Source organism: Camelus bactrianus, chromosome 26 (assembly GCF_048773025.1).
Source record: "Camelus bactrianus isolate YW-2024 breed Bactrian camel chromosome 26, ASM4877302v1, whole genome shotgun sequence".
NCBI lineage: Eukaryota > Metazoa > Chordata > Mammalia > Artiodactyla > Camelidae > Camelus > Camelus bactrianus.
In genome coordinates this window covers 22,746,127-22,771,590 of record NC_133564.1, presented here as the reverse complement: position 1 = coordinate 22,771,590, position 25,464 = coordinate 22,746,127, and the positions used below count along the sequence as shown (strand labels likewise).

General features: G+C 42.3%; 1 protein-coding gene across 7 annotated transcripts in view; it reads right to left on the bottom strand.

Moving 5' to 3' along the window:
- The window catches only part of DLC1 (DLC1 Rho GTPase activating protein), a 344,906-nt gene that overhangs the window by 18,116 nt on the left and 301,326 nt on the right, over positions 1-25,464 (bottom strand). For 5 of the 7 annotated variants that reach the window (XM_074353515.1, XM_074353520.1, XM_074353514.1 and 2 more), the window contains 2 exons: positions 9,176-9,247; positions 4,454-4,535 (listed from right to left, as the gene is read on the bottom strand). In XM_074353515.1, coding sequence (XP_074209616.1) covers positions 4,454-4,535; positions 9,176-9,247 — 154 coding nt within the window. Of the gene's footprint in view, positions 1-4,453; positions 4,536-9,175; positions 9,248-24,227; positions 24,385-24,404; positions 24,889-25,464 lie in introns of those variants that run through there. The other 2 variants (XM_074353518.1, XM_074353519.1) reach the window with 2 other exon arrangements.

Sequence of the window (25,464 nt, the reverse complement as noted above, 5' to 3'; positions counted from 1 at the left end):
AAGTCCTTCTCTCTAAGGGGCATCCATTACTTAAATGACTTCTACCCACTGCGTTTTAGTTCTCAAATGTTTTCAAGACTTAAAGAATCTGGGATGGTTGCAGTTAGTCTTAGGTCTGGGTTTCATTAATCAAACCTGTAATCAAATACCCTCTCGACTTCACGTGGGCTGTAGTGGTGTTTATAACCAAGTTTACTAGGCATGAATGCCTGTGGGGTTGGGGGAGCCGCTTACTTCACAAACTCTAGATTTCAGTCAAACAAAAAAGACCCAGGAAGCCAGTTTTGTAAAGGTCAACGTTATCTTTTTCTGTTGACAACACCAAGCTAATAGCAGTTCAATTCTGAAGCCCAGAAGTCATTCCCGGAGGTTTCTCTGGGATTCATTTGTCCCCTAGGAGCCCCCAAAGTTGGGGGGGACCGCCTCGATTTAGAGGGAGACAGTGCTGACAGGAAGGAGAGGTGCCTGGCGCCTCACACATATTATTCCATCCTGGTCCTCACAACAGCCCTATGCTAGAGATACTACTGTTTATCTTCATTTTCTAGATGAGGAAATGGGGGCTTGGCGTGTCCCAAACCTTGTCCAAGGTCACATGACTTAAACATGGTGGCTCTGGCCCTCAAAAACAGTCTCTCCTGCATTCCTTTCTAAAATAGGTGTTCATCATTATAGTAAACAGGAGCAGCTTATACCCCGGGTATGATTCCTCCAGCGAGAGCAGCAGAAACCGGGAATCTCCCCCTAGGGCCCTCCTGCCCCTGAGGGCCCTCCCTGGCTCAGATTCTCAGGAATGTGTCAGTCTTATCTGCTGGGTGAGCTGTACTCTGCTCTGCTGAGGGAGGGAGCTTAGGGTGAGCATCAAAGGGTCAAGAGCTTTGCTGCAGGGAGCTGTAAGCACCCAGGCAGAAGCCTGGCAGGCGGGCGGGGAGCTGGGCCTCACCTCACCATATTCCCAGTGAAAACAGGAAAAGCAGAAGAAAAGAGAGAAAGGAAAAAGGAACGATTTCCCAAGTAGACCTAACAAATAAAAATTGTTCCAATCCTTAAAGATATTTTATTGGAATTAATGCCATTGCTTGTCTTTTAATAAGACTGAAACAGTAACACAGCTGAAACCTGCTATGTGGCTGGCTGCTTTACAGAGCTTGGGCCCTTCCCTTCAAGGGCCATTTCATAGCAGAGTGCAGGCTGAAGGTGATACCATGGCTATTTGACCTTATACAATTATCACCATATTTACCTAATTCTTTGGTGTTCATAGGAGGAGTCAGCTGTAACTCCAAAGGAAAACAGTCACATGGAATAATTTTCAGAAGCTATAGAAAGACGAAGAACATTTCAGAAAAGGGGAAAAGGTATTCTAAGAGTGGGTCACAGTTTGTATTATCGCCTGTACATGCTTCTAGACAAGCGAATCACTCTTCTGGTATTAATACTGGATGTGACGCTCTCAGAATCTTGGCCTTATCCTTGGGGTTGGATTATACAGCAAAGCTGGTAAGGCTGGGACAAAAGCCAATCTCTCCAAGGAAACAAGTATGTAAACTCCTTACAAGTGTGTGCGTAAGAATGCTGGCTAGCAATCCAAATCCAAAATACCCGGTAGTTCCATAATTACAACTTTTGGTCATTACCAAACTTTGTATCATTATCATTTTCAAGAAAACTAAAAACTAAGTCTACAAGTCTTCTGCTCTAAGTAGACTATGTGAAGAGATCAGCTCCTACAAGTTTTTCGACCAAAGGCACTCTAAGATCTGCAAAAGTTCTAAGTATTATGAATGCTTATAATAATTTTTAAGCAGAACATGGGAGTGTGTACTGGTGTGTACATGGGAGCAGGTCATCCGTGTGTGTGTGTGTGTGTGTGTGTGTGTGTGTGTGTGTGTGTGTGTGTATGGTGGGGCAGGGGTAGGGGATGCGGTGGCCGGAAAGAGAAACCATGTAAGAATTATGTCATTTAAAACCAATGTAAAAAGCTTTATCTAATGTAAAAATACTAAATTAAACATTTAATAGTATTTTGTTAAAGTATAACTTTTCAGCTGAGTTTCTGTAACTATATTACCATATGTATTTAAAATCAATTGCTCAAAATATTTCAACAAGGCAAAAGATGGGAGTCTACAAAAAGTATGTCTAGAAAAAACTTGACAAATCACAAGACCAAATTTCAAACAACACTATAGCTTCATGCTTTGCTGGCCCTTTGAATTCTGTGGACTGAGAGAGTACGCAGAAGAGGCTAGTCTAGTAAATGAGGTGAATATCACATTATCAGTAAAACAAGTATCCCCAACCACTCTGCTGACAATGCAGCACATTTCCAGGGAAGATGCTCGGCCCCATCTTTTTCTAAGGAACATTTGTTAAGCCCTCTCAAAGGAAAATCATTTGCCGTGAGACGTTGATTGATGTGAACACGTGGACAAGAGTCCTCGGGTTTTCCATTACAAACAAGTTGATGGCTGTTCCTGTGGATTCTGAACTCAACCTCAAGCCTTTCCCCACATACTCAAATCTGAGTGTCAGTTTTAGGTCTGATAATTGTTAAAGCACTTGGACATCCATCACCGCATTTCATTCTCATACTTAACCTCTGAGACATTATTCTATGCATAAGAGAAACTGAAGCCCAGTCAGGATACACTTGCAGAATCCAAACAGATGTCAAGGCCTAGGTGTTTTTAGGCTCTTCTTTTCATAAAAGATCTAAGAGTATAGATTTAATTCTTCCAAAGGGAGGTAGCTTCTCCGATGGTGCTGAGAGCCAGTGTAAATCACCAAGTACAGAGGACGCCCTTATCCCCAGAACAGGGCAACTACATTTCAGACTGATATTAAGTAAATTAATTAGTAAAATAAATTCAAGAGTCTAATCACGATCCTTTGCACTGCAGTGCTGCAGGGATGTTTTTCTGACCCAGGAATTCCTAAGCCGTGGCTGCAGTTCATAGGGCCTCCTCACTAAGCAGCTTGAAATGTATGAAATGGATGATCTGACGCAATGAGGAAATATTTCCTAGGAGACATCTTATGAGTGACTTCATTTCTATGCGTTATCACCAATGATGAATTGAAAAGAAATTAATTCTGCCCTGCAGCTCAGCATTAAAACATTTCAAAAATGTCTGGAGTAGTTTCTATTCCAGATGTTGACTTCTTCCCTCCTAAATTGCATCAGTGACATTTTTTCATTCCAGATGACATAGCTATGATATTACAGACTACAGTGGGGGACTTGGAATTAGGTTTCTTTCAGAAAATGTGTACATATCCTGGATATTTCTAAGCAGTCATTTAATTGGATATGAAAAGTGACAGTGTATCTGTGGTTTAATGTGGCATTTTTTTTTCTTTCTCAAGCAAGGAGAATTTGTCTATTCCATACTCCAGTCTAAATCCCTGCTTAAGTTAGGTGCTTCAAAAAACATTGTATTTCATAAGAAAGGCCAAAAAAAAAAAAAAAGTACTTTCACAAAGCTATGTCTGCTTCCTTTGCCTGTAGAGAGGAAATAAATACTGGGTGCCATTCTACCTTAATGATGTTTTTCCAAGTTAAAATTAATACTGAAACTAAAAAAAAAAAAATTATTCTAATTTTACAATCACATCGACAAGTGAATTATGTCTGTGTATAATTTTTATCCCTAGAACTCAGCTTTGATGGCTTATAGGTTTTGAGAAAAATCACAAAGGATGATTAACTTAAAATGAATAATATGTCCTGAAGAGTCTGAAAGGACTGTCAGTGTCCCATCACTGTCCACTACGTGGTTTATTACTTCCACTTCACTGATACCTGCCAGCTGCGTCTTAGCCTGAAGATCCACCAGAACCATGAACAAGGATTTCTGACTGTTTTTTTTCACACTTCACATCAGTGCTCATCTACTGCCTGTCCACTTTATGAAAGGCTGTGCTAAGCTATTTTACAGCCTGATTTAATCCTATTGTTACTACAGTGTACCTGGGGAAGCCAAAGAGGTTCAGAGATGCTTTCCTAGAATTCCAGCAATGGTCCTCCTGACTCCAGCTAGCCACAGTCCCCCCACTTCCATCTATTCCTCCATCATTCAATACAACAGCAGCTTTGACTCTGCCAGGGTATCTGGCTGGGGCTGTGCAGTCAATTACACTGCCTTTAAGAAAACCCTGTTCCAAGTTTCCTAACCGCCTGAACATTACTGTTTTAGCAATCATACGGTATCAAATACAGAATGGTACTATCTGAGTACGTACTAGGACAGTGCTATTTTCATGGCAATATTAAGTAACAGGAAGTTACTTACTTTAATTAAAAGGCCTGTGACTTACAACGAAGTGAATCACCATACTCATTTACTAATCAAAAAGCTGACCTAATTAGAACAAAGGCAAACTCATCAGTGATAAGTACTATGTTCTTAAAAAAGAAGAAAAGGGAAACACTCAAAACATCTCCATTTACCTGCATAAAGCCTCAATGGCATCTCTGTCCAAAAAATCATGCTCTCTCTTGACCAAGGAAATATCAACGGGGAACAGGAGATCTACAAGAAAAATAAATATGTTTACTGAGCACTTCAGTTCTTGCCCATCTAGCCCAGTTTAGCAGAGGGAAAAAAACCCCATAAAACCACGATAATTTATTGAATACTTACTGTGGGCAGGATACCTCCTTCCCTATAAAGTGATATAGGACAGTAAAGCAGCCTAAGACACTTTCAACTGTGTCTGAAAGGAGCCTGGATGAAAAGTGGTCTGCAGACTCAAATATCTGTGGTCAAAACACACTTCCACCTTTGAACAAATCAGCAGGCAACACGCCTCTGCTATAAATTACAATTTAAACCACAATGAACACCAGAAGGATGCTCCCTTTTAATGTGGCTGGTTCCCCTCCCCGCCATGTGTGTCTTTGCTCACATTTGATCAGGGAAGATGTCACAGAAAACTGGGCCAAGAAAAGATCCAGAGAACAATGGTGGTGGTCAACGGAATCCAACCATTTGCATTACATCAAAAGCTAAAGAGAATTCAGGATGTGCTTTTTTTATAACAAATTCTAACACTTCCACATGGCTTTTCAGGAGTTTATATAACTCCCTGTAAAACAAAAGGCCAGCTCTGACGCCGCAGTAGAACAATGGAATCCCCAATCCTTTAATCTGTAGACAGTTCACCACTCTAAGAATACGTAAGAGTTATATTAGAATCGAACAGCAGAAATGGGGGAAACAGTCAACTCAGTGGAAGAATTCCCCTTTCTGTCCCTTGTGGATAAATACATTCAGGAAGAGTAGGGTGGAAGAAGACCAGCGGGGCTGCCGTGGAAATTTACAACAGCTCTGGAATTGCCACTAGATAAAAGCAAGTTATCCTTCATTGGAGTTCCAAGCTACTAGGGTAAATAATGGGCCTTCCTGGTAGAACACTTATAAAATATTGTAAGGCAGTCCTTCTACGTAACTCTGTTGGTCAGGAATGGGCAAAGTCAGTCAGTACCACAGAAAATCAGGATTAACATAACCAAAAAAACAAAACAAAACAAAGCAAAACAAAACCCCTTTGGACTCCCAAATAGCCAGTGCTGCACACTGAAATAGACACGGCTATCAGCAGTTCTGGAGATGCAAGTAATTAGCAATGTTTTAGTTCTGGGGCTGACTAGGGAGTACACGAGTGTTCATTATGTTTTTATGGTTTCTGACTTATGATCATTGGTTTTACAGAATGGTCTGAAGTTCCTTATTCTTAATAATCTATTTTCTAGAGATCACACTTATAAGTACCTTTTTTCCCCCAATGTTGAAAACTAACATAATTAGTGTTACAGTCTATTCTTTTTTCTGAAGGCTAGAGTCAGATTAGTGATACTGTTTACTGAAAGACACCATAGACAGACCAAAGAAGTAGCTGGTGTCCAAAGGTTTATGAAGAAATTTATGATATTGTTTATATCTCTTCATCACCTTACAGACCATGTCTCTTAGGCAAATGGTTAGTGGCACTACTGTAGTAGAAATAAAAGAGAAGACCTACAGTGAATGTAAATTATTAGTAAATAGAAGCAAGGCAGGCTGTAAACTGTTGGAAGGTTATGGCAATTGTATTTCACTTTGAACAGACACCAGGCACTCTAAGTATTAGAGGACAGAGCTGATATTAAAGAATATATTTTTAATACTTAATAAATGTAAATCATAAAATTCACAGCCCTGTTAAGTATATATGAGACAGCAACTGTTATTTTAGCAAGTTCTTAGTGTACCCAGAACTATATTTTAGATTATTTTCATGATCCAAATTAACTTTAAAATTCTGGTTTTTTAAAAAAAAATCTAGGGTAGGTAGGGATTAATTGCAAGAGAAAAAATTGAAATAATTACATCAATTTTTTTCCCTCTGAAAGAACTAGCTTTGAAAGGATGATGGTTTATTGATGTAAAAAAGTAGGTGTCAGAAACTAATGCAACATTGTAAATCGACTATACTTCAATTAAAAAAAAGTCATTCTCAGAGTTCTTCAGGTTGGGATTTAAACTTCCAGCTTGGGCTTAAGGGCAGGATGTATAAATTGTCAGGAGCAAAATAAAGCTAAACAGGAATCGAAGAGTGTGCACGGTGGTGTGTGGTGTGTGTACCCACCTCGTACATAGGGGCAGGACGGAGGGGAGAAATTATAAATGCTCAGAACAATGTACATAGAACCTCAAAAGCAGGCTTCCGCTTTAAAAGCCCCAAAGATGTGAAGGGACCCCAAAATGTAACTTGTGAAAATACAGTCTGCATCTTAGGATTTGGAAAGACGTAAGACTGAGACCGGAACTGGGTCTCGGCAAACATATACATCACAAGAAAGTGCTGCTTGGCAGCAAATCAACATCAAAAATGGACATAATTGAAGGAAATTTAATTTCTAAACAGGAGAGCAAAAGGAACAAAAGGACAACCATGCTACTGCCACTGCAAATGCAATTACCTTTCCTTATCTCCAGTAGAGCTGCAAACTGAAAATTCAAGAGAATGCTGATCTGCCCCCCACCCACCCCCTCCAAAGCCCTACTGAGAGACAGAGATGCTGAAAATGTTAATAGGTCAAAAATTCTCCTGAAGGAAAAATAAGCAACCCCACCATAATAAGCATGCAGGTTAACCAAACACCTTCAAAAAAAAAAAGGAAGAAAAAAGGAAACGAATTGAAGATATTCTCTGAAATGAAGGAACAGTAAGATATCCTACATAGTCTAACAATAAAATAATTCTAAACACATCTTCATAGGAAAATATCATACATTCAGTCTGGGCTACAGTGAGGAAAAGCAGGTATTGTAAATGAGGTCATCAATTAGATTAGCTGAGTGAGCAAGGGAAATAAAAATGATCTCTACGGACTCTGCCCGATTTGCTTCTGGGGGTTCTGCCCACCCCGTCCACATCCCTCCTTAAGGCAGCCTGAGGACCAGGTCTAGCTAGCATTTCCAAGCACAAACTCTATCCCTTCTTAGCATGAGCTCGTGGCATTCTGCTCATGTGTTAAGGAAGGCTGCTGTGGTGACCACGAGCTCCAACTGAGAGCCCCCTGTCACAGGAAGCAGTCTGCTTGCTATCATCCTGGGACAGAAGTGCAAAAGACATGTTGTTAATTCACTGTTTACTGTGAGAAGACTTGAAGATCCCTGGTGAAAAGATTTCAGCGACATCACTTCACCTGGATCTTTTAGCAGTTTTCTCTCACAATGGCTAATTGTCTCCTAGCATCTTCTTTCCTCTTAAATTATGAAAAAGGGGTAGTGGAAGTCATTTAATTTACTCTCAACTTAGGAGCACTTCACTATCCACCTAATCTTGGCTTAAAAGTCACCCATAAAATGAAGCTCACAAGTTCACAACTCTAGTTCTTTTTAAGTGACTTCACGTGGAGAACAATAAACCTCCCATTTAAATGAATAGTCTGCCCACCCCCCACCCCCGGGGAAGCGCAAAGCTCAGGGCAGGAGTGAGACTCACCACCCAACCATTTGACGCCCAGGGAGCTGAGGAGAAAATGAAGTCCTAGTAAAAAAGTCAGTCTAGCTCTTGGAATTGGAAAAAAAAAAAAAAAAAGTCAATTTCCCTCCCCTTAATTAAAAAGCTAAATGCCATAGAAGAAATAATATTCATCAAATGACAACGTAAGGAAAAATGAAAAGCCTAACGACAAACTGGGGAGAGATGCCTACAGCACAAGACTATCGAAGCATTCGTATTTGTAATAAGGAGCCCTCACACATCAAGAAAAGCGCAATCAACTCAGGAGAAAAATGGGCCACAGACATTTCACAGAAGAGCAAACACACATGGCCAGATGACATGAAGAAGTGTGCCTCATCATCAATAATTAGGGAAATGGCAGTCAAAGTGTGTAACATATCATTTTATAACCATTTGGCAAAAATTAAAGTCTGACGATATCAAGGGTTGAGAGCACGTGGATAGACAGAATCTTTATATATTAACAGGAGGAGTGAAAATTGGTACAGGCATTTTGAAAAACTTGCATTACAGAGGTGAATATACGTCTTCTCTAGTACCCAGTAATTCTACTCCTGGGCAGACGTGTGAGATAAATTATTGCACCTGCACCGCAAGGGTACAAGAATGTTCCTAACAGTATAGTTTATAAAAACAAAACAAAAAAACCCAGAATGCCCACCAATCAGAGTGTGGCTGTGTGTAAACTGCAGCATATCCACACAATGGAGTCTTACTCAGCATCAGAGTGCAGGGGACATGCGGTATAGAAGAACCTTAGCAGTATTCAGTGAAAAAATTAGATCTTACAAGATTACGTAGAGCGTGATACCCTTTTTATAAAGGTAAAAGCAACTTTATAAAAATACTTCTTTTAGGAAATGCAGTAAAACTACATAAAAGGAAAGCAAGGAAGTGATGGACAAGGTTTCAGGATGACGGTTACTTTGGGCCGGGGGTGGCAGAGGGACCGAACAGGCGAGCAGGGGGTGTGTTATTAGCAAGGTCCTAGCTTTTTTGGTTGGTGGGTGGGGGTCTTAGGTGCTTGCTGCATCATTACCTTAATGAAATATTTAAATAAATAATAAAATGTCTGAAAATAAATCACAGATCCATGATAATCATGAACCAAGGATATGATTATGCTCATTGAAAAAGAACAGCGTTCCCAGCTCACCTTCATACAGCTGGGCATACTGGGGGAATCCTGCCGCCCGGAGCCAATCACAAGCTTCTTTGGCTTCGATTTCTAGAATAGAACAGAAGACAGACAAACGTGTGAGGTGTAACTCAGCATGCTCCTTCTCCCTTAATAAACTTTGATTTTGTTACACAAGCGAAACATGACATCTGTTGGAAAGGGATAAGCAAAGTAAATAAATAAAAATCCACTTATTCAAATGGTTTAAATTTTTGTACACCTTTTCAGACTTTAAAACATGCCTATAATTATTTGTCTTTCCTTTAAAAACAAACAAAAAAACCCCATAAATGGAGTCCTAGCAGTATGTTACTCTGTGCTGCTTCTGGGTTCTGGTTACAAACAATTAAGAAACTAGGGCATAATGAGAAAGGTGAAGAGGGATTAAATAATTAATTTTAGGCCTGGATGGCCTAACCTGGTTTACTTCGCATGTCCATAAAAGGCCACCAAGTACATCTGACAACCTGGAGAAGGGAACTAACTTGACCAAAGGGACAAAGCTTCTGCTACCCAATGGGATGTGTGTAACGGTGCAGGTGCTATGAAGGAGTGCCTTTAGGTGTGTCAGGAAGTAGAGAGGCCCGGGTGGTCAGGTGGTCACCTGCAGGGCATTAAGTCAATAAATCCCACAGTCAGCAGGCTGAAATGCCTAATAGAGCTTTTACTTCCCTGCTGTTAACATCTTGTAGATAGTATTGATAAACGGAAAGGCCAAGAGCAACTGACACACGCTGTGTTGAAACTCACTCAAGCACATATTTACAATCCCGTTAAAAATGACTCACAGAGGAGGTCCGGGGCACATTCATCAGTTCTCAGTCTGCACAAAGAATATCCTTTCAACCCTTCTACCCACCTTCCTCAGACCATTAGAGTACTTAGGTATGTAAGGCTATTTATTCATTTATAAATGTCTCAACATTGCTTAATTTATTCCAGATTCAAATCTTCATTAAGCATCGCTCCTCAGAGCCAGATGGGAGGTGGATAGTCCACTAGAGAGAAGTATATGTATCTTGCTTTTGTCCAGTAACTTTATGGTTTTGGAGCATTTTTTTAAAAACCTCGTATTTTATGAGTTCCTTGAGTCTTTAACAAAAAGATAATTAAGAATATTTAAATTCATTAAAGCAATTGGGAATGTCCTTATTGATACCAAGGAGAAGAGCAAGCTGCTATCTTCTGATGAGTCAGTAAATACTCAAACTAAAAACAATTATGGCGGCAGAGCAACAATAAATGACACGGCAAAGCCGACTTTCATGAATCTTCAGGGTGGTAACAAAAGCTACATGATTAAGTACAAGATTCAGGACTGAATTTGGAGTTGAAGGATAGAGTGACATTAATGTGTAGGAATCTCCATGTTTGCACTGAATCAAAGAATGTAGAGAACTGTCCAATGTGAATTATCTGTGCTTAACATTTTTTCATGGATTTATATTCATACCTTGTCTCAGAAAGGAATTATGGAAGCTATAGATAAAAATCATAAAATAAACATTTTCTGGAAAACTACATTGTTGTAGAGACATATAAAAGCTCAACGTTTTATTTTAAAGGATGTAGAAACTATTTTTTCTCTATCCCTGTGGCCCTTGCGCAAAGAAAGATATGGAAAGAAAAAAAAGCTAAGTGTTCTTAAAAAATACTTTAAATAGTTTGCTTCTTCTAACTATTTAGAGGTTATTGCCATTGAACAGATTGTTAGACACTGAACAATAAACAATAGATTGTTTAAAAAGTAGATGTATTTGCTTTCTATATATTTTACTTAAGTGGTGAGTAGCCAAAAATTCTCAACATCTATGCTTCTCGGACTTTATTCAGACATGACACCAGGTCAACGCGCGCGCGCATACACACACACACACAAACACACACGCCTTAATTAGACAGTTTACCAGCCAATATCACCACCTAGTTAGAGCATATTCATTATTTTCTTACTAAAATGGCTTCATGCCAAGAGGCACAAATGATGTATTATTTTTCTAAAAAACTTTTACATTTATTTATATAATCCTTCACAAATTACAACGTGTTTTCACACACATTACTCACTGAAGGCCCCACCTGACTTGAGGAACACATAAATGCCTACTGCTGTCTTGTCACTCTTACTCATTTTCCACCTTTAAGAAAAAGAAATGCCCCCAAATGACCAAAAATTGACCTAAAAAGCCACGTCCAAATAGTCACTCTTTTTAGGGCCACTTGGTTAGAAAGAAATCATGCGAACAGGCCACGGTTTGCTTCTTCAGCAGATAATTTAATGAAAAGTTTACCATGGCTAAAAAGCAGCACGTTCAAGAACTACAGAAAGCAGTCATTTTACCCACCTTTTCCCTTCCCTAAAATAGATGAGAATTTGCCTTTCAGATCTGAAACCATGGGCCTATATCTAGTTTACATTTAACAATGCTCACTTAGGAAAACTTAGGCTGTGTAACAAGTGAGAACTTAACCTGCTGTTTGTGCAGAAATCAGAATTAGAAAACTGTAAAAACTATAAAAAGCTGTCACTGATTTTTAAAAAAAATGGAACAGTTACTGATTTCACTCCCAACCCCTTCCAGTTACCAAGAGAAAATTGTCACAATCCGACATAAGTACTGATTTCTTAAAAAATCAATACTTCTGTTTAATTCAATATGAAATGAATCTATGTCTACATCCAGGTCAGGTGGGGATTACTCTTTCTCATCTCCCCTGATCCAGGCTGGACTTTCTCTTACCCTATCCTGGTCTCCAATTTTCTCCTTTCTGAGACTCCAGCTACCAACCTTGCCTCATTAAACTTCCTATAGTTCTGATCTTGTCTCTCCCTCACAAACTTCCCTGGAGCTCCAATACTTAGAAAATCGTCTCAACATCTCCCTGAGATTTTCAAGGGTGTCCACGTGGCATCCAAACGAATTTTTCAGCTCTTTGTACTCCCTCTGGATTCTAGTCAAAATAAACTTCGGTCCTTCCTCATCTCCCCACACATCCCTGCCTTGAAATGCTCTCCCATCCTCTCAGTATCAAATTTCGCTCATTCTTCAAGGCCAAGGTCAAATGCCGCCTCCTCCAGGCAGCCTTCCCAGATGCCTCCCAACAATTCTATCAATGGCTAATTTTCATCGAGCATGGAATGTGTACAAGGCCCAGTGTAAGCACTTGATGTGTATGAATTCACTGACTCCTTATAGAGATCCTAAGACATGGGTAATGAATATCATCCCCAAGATATATAGATGAGGACACAAGTGGAGAAACAACCACTGCTCCTGAAAAAATGAGCTTCCTTTCCATTCAAATGCCATAATGGGAGAAAGAGCTAAGACTTGCAGAAATGAACAAGACCAATTCTTCCTGAAAAAATGGGTAACAATGAACAATATTTATAATGCTGAAGAAAACCATGCACCTGTTGTGTTATTGCTGTCACTTTAACCCCTCATGCCTATTTTTGGAGGCCTCTAAAGGGCTCTAACTTTTCCTTCAGTATACCTGAGTGGTAATGTGAAGACGACCAGGATGATTTTTGAAAAAAACATTTCCCACTGGGCAAAACTGCCATTATAAACTGAAAATATGATGGAAATACAGTGACACTTTTAGACCTGGGTTTTCTCTAAGCAAACAACAGACAAATGTGCTAAAGGAGGAAACAGGAAATTTTTATTGGAACCAGCTTTAGTAATTAGTCGTGTTAGATGAATGAGGTTTGGGAGACCCCTTTGTGTATGGCTGGGAACCATCAGGCCATATTTGCACACTTCCTAGCATGGTGGGCTGACACTTCCCCTCGACAGTAAGTTAAACAGAAATTCCCCAAGCCCGCCATCATTCTGCTGAACTCGCTGATCTTAGCGGCTGAGCATGGGTGATTGGGTCGGAGCAGGATGTGACTGTGTGATTACTTCCATCTTCCCTTTGCTCTGTCCTCACAGTGGGAACCCTCGTGCTTCCTGCCTTCTTTGCAATGTGCTTCCAAAATCAGGACTCAAGGCAAATGTTACATGGATTTACCTCTTAAATAAAATTCTAAGGAACTGGAGGAATGTAAGAAAATTCAAGCATTTTCCAGATTCCTTGGATTCCCTCAACTATGAAGACTTAGGAATAAAGATTTATGGAAATGCTGATGCCTTTACAGCCACGAAGAAGCAGGTTAGCTATGTTTTGTGAAGGTAGATCTAAACCAAGATTCATTCCCCTTCAAATGGAGGAAGACTCTATTGCTTCTCCTGCCTCTGTCAAGGTGGCCCATTTTACGGAACTGTCCTACAGCTGGGCCCCAACAGCCCATCTCAACCTGGCAGGTGGGTTCCACGGGGCAGAGAAGCAAACCACTGCCTCAAAACACTTGATCGCTGCAGCTCTCAGCCTTGGATACAGGGAGGCATCACCTTGGTGAGCTTTCTAAAACCATCAACCACCACCCACTTCAGGTATTCTGATTTTCTCTGTCTAGGGGAGACCTGGACAGCATCTTTTTAAAAAAGCCCCCTAAGTGAATTCAAGGGTAGCCAGGGTTGAGGACCACTGAACCAGACAACATTTCTTCCCAAGTTATCCTAATGGCCTTCCCTCTGATAACCCCTTCTCCTCCCTGCCCCCAAGAAATCCATACTCGTCCAAAAGGTCCCTGAGCCCTGGATTGGTTTGTATGAAATATATCATTCATTATGTTGCTCCTCTGCTTAGAATTCTTCAGTGACTCTCCACTGCCTTTCAGATACAATCCGGACTCCTCAGCAGACCCACAGCCCTCTTAATTTGGCCTCCGCCTGGCCATTCTGCTCCTGGAAGGCCTCCAAATGCCAGCGCTGCTCCGCTCTTACTGAATTCTTGGGGTTCCCAGGATAGACATGCCCTCTTGCACCTCAGACTCTTAATCTCTTCTCTCTCCTTCTCCAGTTCCCCTTCTGCACCCCATCAAGCTCTCTCCCCCACCTTCCCTAGTGCGGGCGAGGGGTACCTACCATAAACTTCTTAATTCATCTGTATAGCTTGAGTGAGAGACTATTTTTGCCACATTGGAAGCATGCATACATTTGTTTGAAGGACCTAGAAACACTCCATGAAAATTTCCCTTTCTCCAAAAACAGGTTAACAACTAGGACTTCAACCCCTGTCTCTTTGCAATTAATAACAATAAACATTCCATACACACACCCTGCCAGAGACTGGTAACCAGGAGCTACCTGTGTAAAATTCCTAGTTGGCTTAAGTCAGATAGCAGAATGTATATATTAATATTTATTAAACTCTTCTGTTATCTAATCACAGCAAAGATTCTGACTAGCAACTAGCAACATTCCTACCCTCAGGTGCCTAAAAAAATTCTAAACATCTGCTGTGCCTATGCTGAAAGAAACCATTTAGGAAGCTTCTGGAAGACCGGGCAATACTAATTAAGTTTCTCAGCCCATCTGGCCTCACGGTAGCTGACCCAAATCCACCTTTAGATATGTGCCAGCATAGCCACACGTTTATGTGAAGCCAATCGTCCTTCACGTCCCCCCTCAATTCAGTATTTATTTACTGGGCATCTACTATCTGTGCTGCCAGCTGGGCTTAGGGATAACCAAAGACAGCGTCCTGCCCCGAAGCAGGAAGCCAAAGGGAAAGGTAATTCACAGTTGAGTACATGGTGTCAGATGATCCTCTACTTAGGAACAGCTGGATTCCTAAGGGCTATTCTGAGATCCATGTGTTCAAGCCCCAAGTGACCCTATACAGGCAGCACCAGAGTCCCCATGTCACACGTGAAGAGCAAAATTCTAACAACAGCCCACAAGCCCTTGCTCCCTCCTATACCCCGTCACACCATCTCCCTCCGGCTAACGGACCCAGCCCTACAGGCCTCTTCTCCCCTACCCTGTGCTCCCTTTTCCTGCTTTATTTTTTCTTATTATGCTTACTCTGTCTCTCCCCTCTGTAAACTCCCAAAGGGCAAGCTTCTTTGCCTGTTTTACTCTCTGCTGTATCCCAAGCACCTACAACAGTGTGGGGCACAGAGCAGTTTGTTCACTACATAAATATTACATAAATAAATAAATCGCAATATGGTTTTTCTTCTAGTGAAGTGTTCTTCTTACTTTTTCAGGCCAGGATCTACAATAAGAAGCACATTATATATATGCATGCATGTGTGTGTGTATAAATATGCACACATTCATGTACACAAACACGTGTGTATATATAAACATGTGTCAAACAAATTTCCCCACATAGCATTTACAGTAAGTAATGCTGTCTTACATTTTTCTATTCTATTTTAAAAAATGCTATTTGTTACCTCCCAAAACAACCCATTTGAAATTCACTATTCTCATGTAGCTTTTTCTTACAGAGAAAGAAAAATAAAAAAGGAAGAAAGAGAAAGAATAAACTAAGACACTTCTGTATAGTACAGAGGGGGCTGTACACAGGAAAGACAGGTATGAATTCAGAGATGGAGGGGAGGGGGTTCTCCAGCACTCATTTTCATGCTCTGCCTTATTTAAGGAGGTTGTGATCTTTCACTTAAAGACTGGATTGTGGGAGAGGAGATCTGGAGGAAAAGAGACAGAATAAACTCAGTGGAGAGCTGGCAAAGCACAGAGCAGGTGTGTGTGAAGGAATGGTAAGCAGTCTCGATTTCCTGTAACACAGAACAAAGAGGAGGCAGGAAGGGGAAAGCAGGTTATCTCACAGAGCGGACATGAGCACTCCATCTGAGTGTCCCAAGTTCCCTCTAATAATCCATCACAGAAAGGGGTCAAAGTATTACCTGCAACAGGTCATGAAAACAGGTCCAGGAAAGAATTCATTGCTTAGTTAAGTAGCCTTAAGAAAATAATCTCTCTGGACCGGATTCCTCATCTTTAAAATCTGGGATTGCCATAGGCTTTGTAAATTCCCTACGTTTCTGACTCTAAGAATTCCTTTATGCCCATTTCTCCTGCTCGCTAAGATAGCATTAAAATAGGTTCCATTTCTACTGTTAATTTTCCAGATTTATCATCAACTACATGGAGACATCCTTCTTCCCTCAAAAAATTGGATCAGTAGTAACTGCTTTGAGTTCCCCAATTTTGTAAATTTACTGAAGTTTATTGCTAAAACATCTAATTTGTTTCTTAATAGATCAATTTCTTGATTTGTCCCACAAAGCCTATGTTCATATTACAGAGAACTCAAAACCTTAGATGTTTTTGCATGTGTGTCTACAGCCCTCAAACTAAAACTAATCTTTTAGTTAGGAAGAAAACACTTCAACCCACAGAAAACTCTTGAGTTTTATTTTGCTTACTGATCTTGTACGTTTGTGTTTCAGTTAATAGCACTATTCTGGTATATACCGAATCCGTGAATTGGGCTGGAATGCATCTTGGAACTTTTTACTTTTTTTTTTTCCTCTTTACAAATGAAGAAGCTGGTCTAAAGTTTAGGTAATTTGCTTAAAGTCCCAGAGCTACCCAGCCCTCTCTCCCAGGTGAGAGAACTTTCTGCACCCTGCAGTCTTGCCTACAAAGATTACTCTCACTTTTAAATCACTGGACTGTTTTTCAGTACAAGTAAGAACGGGGAGTTTTGAGGGCGTTCTCTTTCTAAGGCTTTTTTCCCCCCTCCGGCTTGAGGTTTGGAGGCAGATATGTTGCTTTCTAGTAAAGAATATTCCTAGAAATAATATACAGGAGGGAAAATGACCCATTTTCCCCAAAGATGTGATGACAACTTAATAAATGGTTCTGCTTTGAAAGAAGGGAACCTTGGGACCCACAAGGCAAACCTACACCTGAAATTCTGCACAGAAGGCCACACTCCAGCTATGCAGAAATGAAATCAATTGAAATCCCCTTTGGGGACCATTTAGGTCAAGTGTTTGCAAAACACTGTTTTTTAACACACAAACCAGGAAAAAGGCAAGTAGCTCACATCAAAAAATATGTGCCCTTCCCCTGCAAAGGCAAACAGCTCGGTATGAATTTAAGTCCAGGCATGACCAGGCACTATCAGGAACTCCAGACTTGAGCTGATCCACTTACTTCCAGGAACAGAAAACTTCTCCCAATGAATCAAAAATTGGCACTGACTACCCAGCACAAAAAGAGTCAAACTGAAATTAAAATAAACTATTAAGGAAATAGATACTGCATCATTACATCTTCCTACTTCATTTCAATCTGGGGCAGGGTGAAAAAACTTTCGTTTACACACACATACGTACACTCACACTCTCTCACACTTTTAGTATTCTACATCAAACATTTATGCATTTCAAACCATGCATTGCTATGGCTCTTAAAATACTAAGCTCTTTAAAGATGATAATTGGATAGATTAAAATAACAACTTCAAGAAAGGAAACCACCTAGATAACATAGTTTTGAGGGTCCTTGTTTTTCTGAGTTTCATTTTTTTCAGTAAGTGAAGCCAATGTTTTAAGATTATATAACCCACTTTCTAACTTATTTTTTCAAGGCAAAAATACCTGGTTACAAACCTAAAATAACACCCACCCCCTTATCTCCCCAGTGAAAGGTTGACAGGCTCATCAAGTCTTTTTTTTTAAATGTATGTTAGCAAAGCTTATTCTACTAAGCACCCTCTCCCCAATCTTTGACTTTTGCCCTAAGTTCTACAGTGTTACAGCACAGCAAATATAAAGTACGGTGCAAATTGTAGTGCTACAAAAACCTTAAGTTAGAAATAAAAGGAATAGTGAGGAATTCTAAAGAAATCACTCATCTTTCAGTCCATTCTCACAGAGAAAAAAAAAATCAAAAATAGAATGAAACACCCAGCAGCTTTATCAAAGACCAATGAAAATTAAAAAATGGCAGACACTGGTTAATGCAAGCAGCTTAGAGCCACTCCTATGTCTAACTTCAAACAGGAAACATTGCAGGCAGACCTTGCTTTATTGTACTTCACAGATACTGCAGTCTTTACAAATTGAAGGCTTGTGGCAACCCTGCATTGATCAATACTATTCGGGATGCTTTTCCAACAGCATTTAAAAAAAAATTAAGGTATATATACTGTTTTTTAGACATAACGCTATTTCACACTTAACAGACTACAGTAAAATGTAAACATAACGTTTATGTGCACCGGGAAACCAAAAAATTCATGTGACTCGCTTTACCAGGAGGCCTGGAACCAAACATGCAATACCTCCAAGGTATGCCTGTGTTCAACCTGACTTTCTCAGTTTTGTGCAAAAGGTGAGTAAGAAAAATAAGGATTATTGTCTTCCAGGTGAGCTAAAGAATTATCTTCATCAAAATTGCTTATGAGACACTCAGCCCCCCAAACACACAATCTACTGGTCAAAACTTGATTCAGGTACATTTGTTTAGTTTAGGAACGTTACTGGTTTTATAACATATGTTTTCCCTACAAGCACATTGAGATCCTCATTTTGTTGCTTCTCTGTTTTGCTTACACATGTGGGCAGGAAGGGGTTCCACTCAGTTCACATACGACCTTGGACTAGTTACTGAACTTCCAGGCAACTCAGCTGCCCCTCAGTAGGGAAGAGGCAATGTTTTTCCAGGCTGCCTTTGCAAAGTTCTGGAATTTCCCACGGAATGACTTTAACAAATGCACAAGCACAAGACAAGATCCCTTTTTGATACTATACAGTTTGATGTCCTTTCTGAGCTGAAGAGGGAGGTGAAAATGATTTCACAATTTCAGGATTTCAGCATCTTCTATCTACTTTGTCACCTGAGTGTGACAAAGGGCATGGCACAGCTGGAGTACAGCCCTGGGCATGGGCCACAGGCCATTTTGCCTCCCAGGTCTCTTCCTCTAAGGCTTCCGGAGTGCTGCAGCCTGGGAAAGGCTACAACCTCAGGGCGTGGAAAACTTTTGTCCCTCAGACATCCTCTAGAGACTCCTGCAAGGAGGAGGAAGGCGCCTTTCTGTCGAGCGGCAGGAAGCAGCCTCCAGCCCTCCCGGCAGGACACTCAGAGGTGGGGCAGGGATGAGAACACAATGTGGAGGGGAGGTGTCTAAGGCATCTGAGGACTGGGCTGCACTGACCTCAGACTTCAATTAGCCTTTGATTTTGCTCCTGGGGGCGGGGTGGGGGGTAAGACAGAAGAAGGCTACCGAGTTGTGATCTATGTGGGTGAACTATGAAGCTCACCAGTAGCAGAATGAAAACCAAGGATGAAGGATTAAGAGAGACTGATTCATACTGGGTTCTGGCCCGACTTTACCAGGAATAATATTTTACCTCTTGGTGCCCAAGAACACTATTTCCTCACAGGTAGGCATTTTCCAGATGCCATTCAAAATGTTTCCAGTGACATCTGGGAGAAAAGTTTCCCTTAGAAATATAATTTTGGAATCCTTTCACTGAAGACAGCTTGGTTCAGCACAATCAATAGAGGCTAGGAAATGGTATCCCAAACCCCTTCTCCAAATATTAAAGGCTCTGGTCCTCCATGCATGAGGCCCCTTAGAGGGGACGCAGAAACCACTCATTTGTCAATCCCGGACTGAACATTATATCTCCTGACCTACCAGCACAAGCCTCCTAGGAAACCACAAAGTTACCGCAAGGCTCTACTTGGCCACTAAATATTGTTTCCTCCATTGAACCAACTCCTGCCAAATATACATCCATAACTGGAATCTACAGCCACAGAAACCTGTTGAAATCCTAGCTCCACCTTGTACAATGAGTGATCTTAGGCAAGATATTTAACTCCCGCAAGCCTTAGACTCCTCATTTGGAAAATGGGAATAATTATACCTACCTTGTGGAGCTGCCGTGAAGATTAACTGTGACAATGAAAGCAAACGTCAGGATGAATTTTAGCTTCTATGCTGTTATTACTGTTCTGCCAAGTCTATGGATTCTTTATAAAAATTAAAGGTTTTTTCCACACTAGAGTAGACTAACTGTTGCTTGTGAGAGACTATAAACATGTATATATACTTTATATATACTTTATTTATATATGTTATAAATACACACACACACATACACATATACACACCCTAAATATGCAGGTCTTTCTTCCTGACCATTGTTAATTAGGATGGCAAGAAGGCCTAGTAGACCTAATTAAAGAATTCCCGGCAGGACTAGACCCTATTCCTTATCATTGATCATGATAATCCTTAACAATAACACAGGATCCCCAAAGGAAAAGTGCAAACAGACAGGAAGAGTCTTTCTCAGCTGGGAATTAACCCTTTTTACATTAATTAGATTTCTGACTAGTTTTGGGTTGAAAGAAAACACCACTGATTGTACTCACTCCAGCCATCCATTCCTATAAAACATATTTTAACCCTACAGCGCTGTCTTCCTTAAAGGAGTAAGAATTACCCTTCAAGTCTCAGAATTCCTCCCTACACAATGGTCACACAATCGGATACAAAGACAATTGTCAAAGTCCACTCCAGAAAAGCATTTTCCTCCTAATTTCACAGCCATGTTAAAGAGGCACTTGGGTCTGTGCTTTTTAGGACATGGTGTTGGATACTGACACTTTATGGCTGGGCATTAGTTCACCCTGACCACCACGGTGAGGACAATCTTTGGTTTCTTGAATGCTGTATAGATTATTCCTTTGTATTGTAGCCCCACAACTCCAAAGTAAGTACCTTAGAGGTAAATCCTGTTAAAATGAGCGCCTCAGAGAAACTCAGAGGAATGACTAGGTTTGGAAATTAAATTCTCTCTCCTCCACTAGATCCCAACTCCTATATTCCTAAGCGTTGGACTAAGCCAACTTTAAAAAAGAAAAATCACCTTTCTCCCCAGGTCTGCTTTATAATTTCAAGAACAGGCTTGGCATGACGTGAGCCTCCCTACCAGTTACACCATGGGCCAGCTTGTGCGGTAATGTTCTGAAGCACCGAGCATTTGGTCTTTAGTGATTTGGCTATGTTCAGGGAGGAAGGGGAAACATCTGAAGTTATTTTTACTTTTGCAAGTCTTCTGGTTGTACAGGGTGAATACTAGGGTGGGTCAAGTATTGTCTGGAACCTTCAGAGTTCTTTTTTTTTTTTTTTTTTTTTTTTGCATGGCCTCATTTCCGTCTTCCTGTTGCTGGGAAGGAGAGCTAAGCATGAGAAACGCGTGTTTACAATACTGGACCATCCTGTCCAGCACAAGGCTCTCTTCAAAAAAAGTATGATTCACTTCACCCACTGTACTTTGGATGCCCCATTCTTCTGAATCAAATCATCCTTCCCTGAATATTTTCAAATTGCATATTTACTAGCCTAAGTCATAAAAATACCACCCTCATTTGAATTGCATCATGGCTTAAAATCTCCATGGGGACACCAAGGGAAACCCAAGTACTTATTTTTGTATTTGAAACCACCTCTTAGAATCCCACCAAGCCTCTGATTGGAAGGCATCTCACTCTAGCCTCCCATACCCCCTTCAAAGCCCCACACTAGTTTTTACACATAAGAGTTTAAGTACTATCTACATTTTTCAATCACTTCACAGTGGTAACTTGTTTAATTATAAAATGTTTTTCTATTAATCTATATATTTTCCAGAAGCAACCAAACATCCCTTTTTTTATGTGAAAAAGCCCTTAAGCTTCACTTGGTCTGTGGTTTTTGAACTACAATATAGAACAACAACAAAACAAACAAAAACTCTTTAGTTTTAAGGGGCATCACGTCATCTTTGCTGTAGGACTATAGGTAAATCCTTTGATTTGTCCAGTGTATTAAAATTTGGAACACTGCCTTCAATTAACCATAATTCATTACTTAACTGTTAAACCTTTTCAGTCTTTACGGAGTTAAATGGTGTTTCTCATTAGATCTACAATTAGGAAGTTAGGCACAGGTAATTCACTGAAATGACATTTCTCATCTACCCTAGGGAAAGATTAAATTGGAAGCTATTTAATCTGATTCTGTGGAGTAAGGAAACCAAGTCAGACTCCTTTCTTGAGCATCCAGCCAGTTTGGTGTAAGGTGTCACTCAGCCTGAATTAAAATAAAATCTGTTTTTGTCAAAAGCAAATTTTTAAAAACAGCTGGGAGAGAAAGTCAGTCTGCTGAGCTTCATTTTAAACTCTGAACAGTAGTGCTAATGAAAAAAGTGTGCACCCCAGGTTTGGGCCATGCTGTAAATCTAGCAGGCCACAATAAAAGTTAATACATGCAATGGCCAACGTTTTCTCAGATAACGTCTCGAAGTAACGTCTGAAGGCACATCTGCTAACTATTCGACACTCATTTCCCAGGACTTTAGTTCTATTAGAGGGGCTATTGACTTACAGGGCACCCCTCTGACCATCTGCTGCAGTCTGCAAGCCAAGATGGCACTGGGTGCCTCCATTACTTTCACACTTATGGTCGGCAAATTATCTCTGCAGAGGACCAGCCTGCAGTCCAGATGGATGCTCAATTAGTCAACCTCTTGGAGCTGCTGATAGATTTACATCCAGAGTTCTGCTGGGCTATTATTTCCCCTCATCCCTTCAGCAAACAGAGTTTTGCAAAAAATGTAATCTGAGACAGTATTCTGCCTTCTCCAGAGCTGTGATTTTTTTTTTCCCACCCAAATGCGTCATACACGCCATCCTCATGAATCTTTCGGTAACCGATGGCTGTGCCTGGGCTGCATTCCTCCACCTCAAGCGCAATCGCTGAGGAAGCCTCTGAATCCTAAGAATTTACCCATTTCCTAACCGAGTTGCGTGTAAAATGACTCGGTCAAAGCAAGCGTGGGGCAAGGTTTTCTTCTCCACAGTGCAGATTAATGACTACACAGAGGGGTTTCCTTCTACAGCAATTAGCATATTGAGTATTTACTGAACCATAGTCCCAGACACTGTATTAGCTCGTTTGATCCTCAGCACCTCCCCGCGCGGTATACACGTTACTACCCTCACGTTGCAGATAAAGGAGATACAGAGAGGTCGTGTCACTTTCCGGATTCGCTCAGCTAGCAGGCTGCAGACTCAGGATTCCCACCGCGCGGACCTCACCCCGGGTCCGCTCTGACTCCCCACATGACCCGGGCTGCGCGCTGGAGGATCGCGCCAAGACTGTAGTTACACGTGGCGGCGTCTGTTTGCGCCGGCCAGAGGTGTAACTCCTGAAGAATCAAAGGCTCGGCCCGAGAAGTTGGAGGTGTGGACAGGGGCACAGAGTGGGGCATGGGTCTAAACAGCCTTCACCTTGTTACAAAAAAATTCAGATAGGGCGGCGTGCTTCCTTCCTGTCGCCGGCCCCGGGACTCTGGCGCGCGGGCGCCTCCTCCCGAGCTAAGGGCGTGGGCATTTCCATGGGGCATTTTAGGAAACCCAGACCAACGGCCCAGCACGTGAAGGCACACTGCAGCCTTCCAGCAGGCGCCCCCACATGCAAGCGCTGGGGCTGGCTAAACAGCTCCAACGCTCTCCTGGCCCGGCAACCACCAAAGAGAGACTTCCCTGGCTAAGCCTGTTATTTTTCAGCATTTAAAATATTTCAACAAAAACGGCTGGAAACTAAGACAATTTTTTGGTGAATTTACTTTCAAGTAGTTAAACAACAACAACAACAACAACAACAACAACAACAACAACAACGACCACTATGGTCTAAACAACAACAACAACGACGACGACGATGACGACGACCACTATGGTCTGAACATTCCTAAGTAATAGACTCTCAAGGGGAGTCAGCGTTGATTTTTGTACTTGGATGGTGAAGGACAGCCAGTACGGAGCCCGGAACGGTCCCCGAAGGCGAGAGTGGAAAGGAGGTCGCGCCGCGCCCCTTGGAGTCAGAGGCCACAGCCTGGGATTTAGAATAAGAATTATAGGGCCGCTAGTTCGGCTGGGCAGGAAGCCAATCAACCCTGAGCCCCCAGGCCGGCCTTCGCCCGGAGCCTAGGCTGGAAGCTAATGTGGTTTCACTTCATCAGTCACGGTCGCCCCTCAGCCCGCAGCCCTTCCCGGAGCCCACCCAGAGCACCAGCCCGCTGTCCCCAGGAGTCATTACCCGAGATTAAGACCTCCCTCCCCGGACTACGACCCTTGTTTTCCCCACACTCCACCTCCTCCACTCCAAGAAACTCGGGCGACTCGGTTCCGAGTCTCCTCGGACAGCGCTGCAAAAGCACAGAACGTCAGGCATCGACTTGACAAGGCAGGGTGACATTTCCTCCGAGGCAGGTCCCCTCCGCAGCTGGCTCCCGAAGCCGGCCCGACGGCAAGGCACAAGTCTAGCTTACGTGTTAGGATCATGGTGTCCGGCTTCTCTCTGCACATCAAGCGCTGCGGGGGACGACAGGCGCGCAGGGGGAAATCGAGGCAGCACCAGGCAGCTCTGCTCCAGCGCCGGGACCCACGGCGGCACTTAAGACGTGCGCCCTGGTGGTCCTCAGCGCATCCTTGATCGCCACTCCGTGCCCCTCGCCAAGGCCCCAGAAAGCAGGCGGAGTTTTCCAGAGATCGAAAAGGGACAGTGCTCAGGGAGCAGGGCGAGAAGCCCGGGAGCGGTGGCTCCTGCCGCAGGGGAGTTCGGCCATGACAAGGATCGGAGAGAAGCTCCTTCGCAGAAGCGGCTGGAGCGCTCTGCCTCCCGCGTAGCCTGCTGGCCTCGCCCGGCTGAAGCAGCACTCACCCACGAGGGGAGGGACCAGGCCCGGCGGGTCGCCTCCTCCTAGCCGCCAGTGTCGCCAGCAGGGGCCTCTCGCAATTCTCAAGCCCCACCTCGCTCCCCCGGCCCCGCCCTTCAATGCCCCGCCCCTCACTGCCCCACCCCGGCCCGGTCCCTGTCTGCCCTGCCTCTCGCCTCCTCCCCACTGCAGGGCTGGCCCGCCACCTCCTCAAGCAGTCCCCTGGCCCCGCCCCTCCTGGCCCCTTCCCGCTCCTCCTCCGCCCGGGGCTGGAATGCTTTGCCCCTGCCTGAGGTCTGCAGGGGGAAGCGCCTACAAGTCTCCAACTATTGGCCTAGCGGGGCAAAGGCAAAGGTTAGACCCACAAGGCATTTACTTGCTAGTGAGGTTTGGGCGCCACACTGGGACAACGCGCACTTTCACTGTATCTTTTTACTGGTAGATTTGCACACTTTTTTTTTTTAAACCTATGTCATTCTGCCCTTCATCCTGGTAGGAACCGCATAAATTCCTGGGAATGGAGACGAAGTGGGGAAGAGAGGGTGTATGAGTGTTTCCACACCTTTAAATGGGAAGAAGTGTACCTGTCCCTAGGACATTCATCATTCACTGCTGAAGAGTGCAGGAATACAGAGCCAATGTAAGTAGTTGACATTGCTGTAGAGAGGGACAG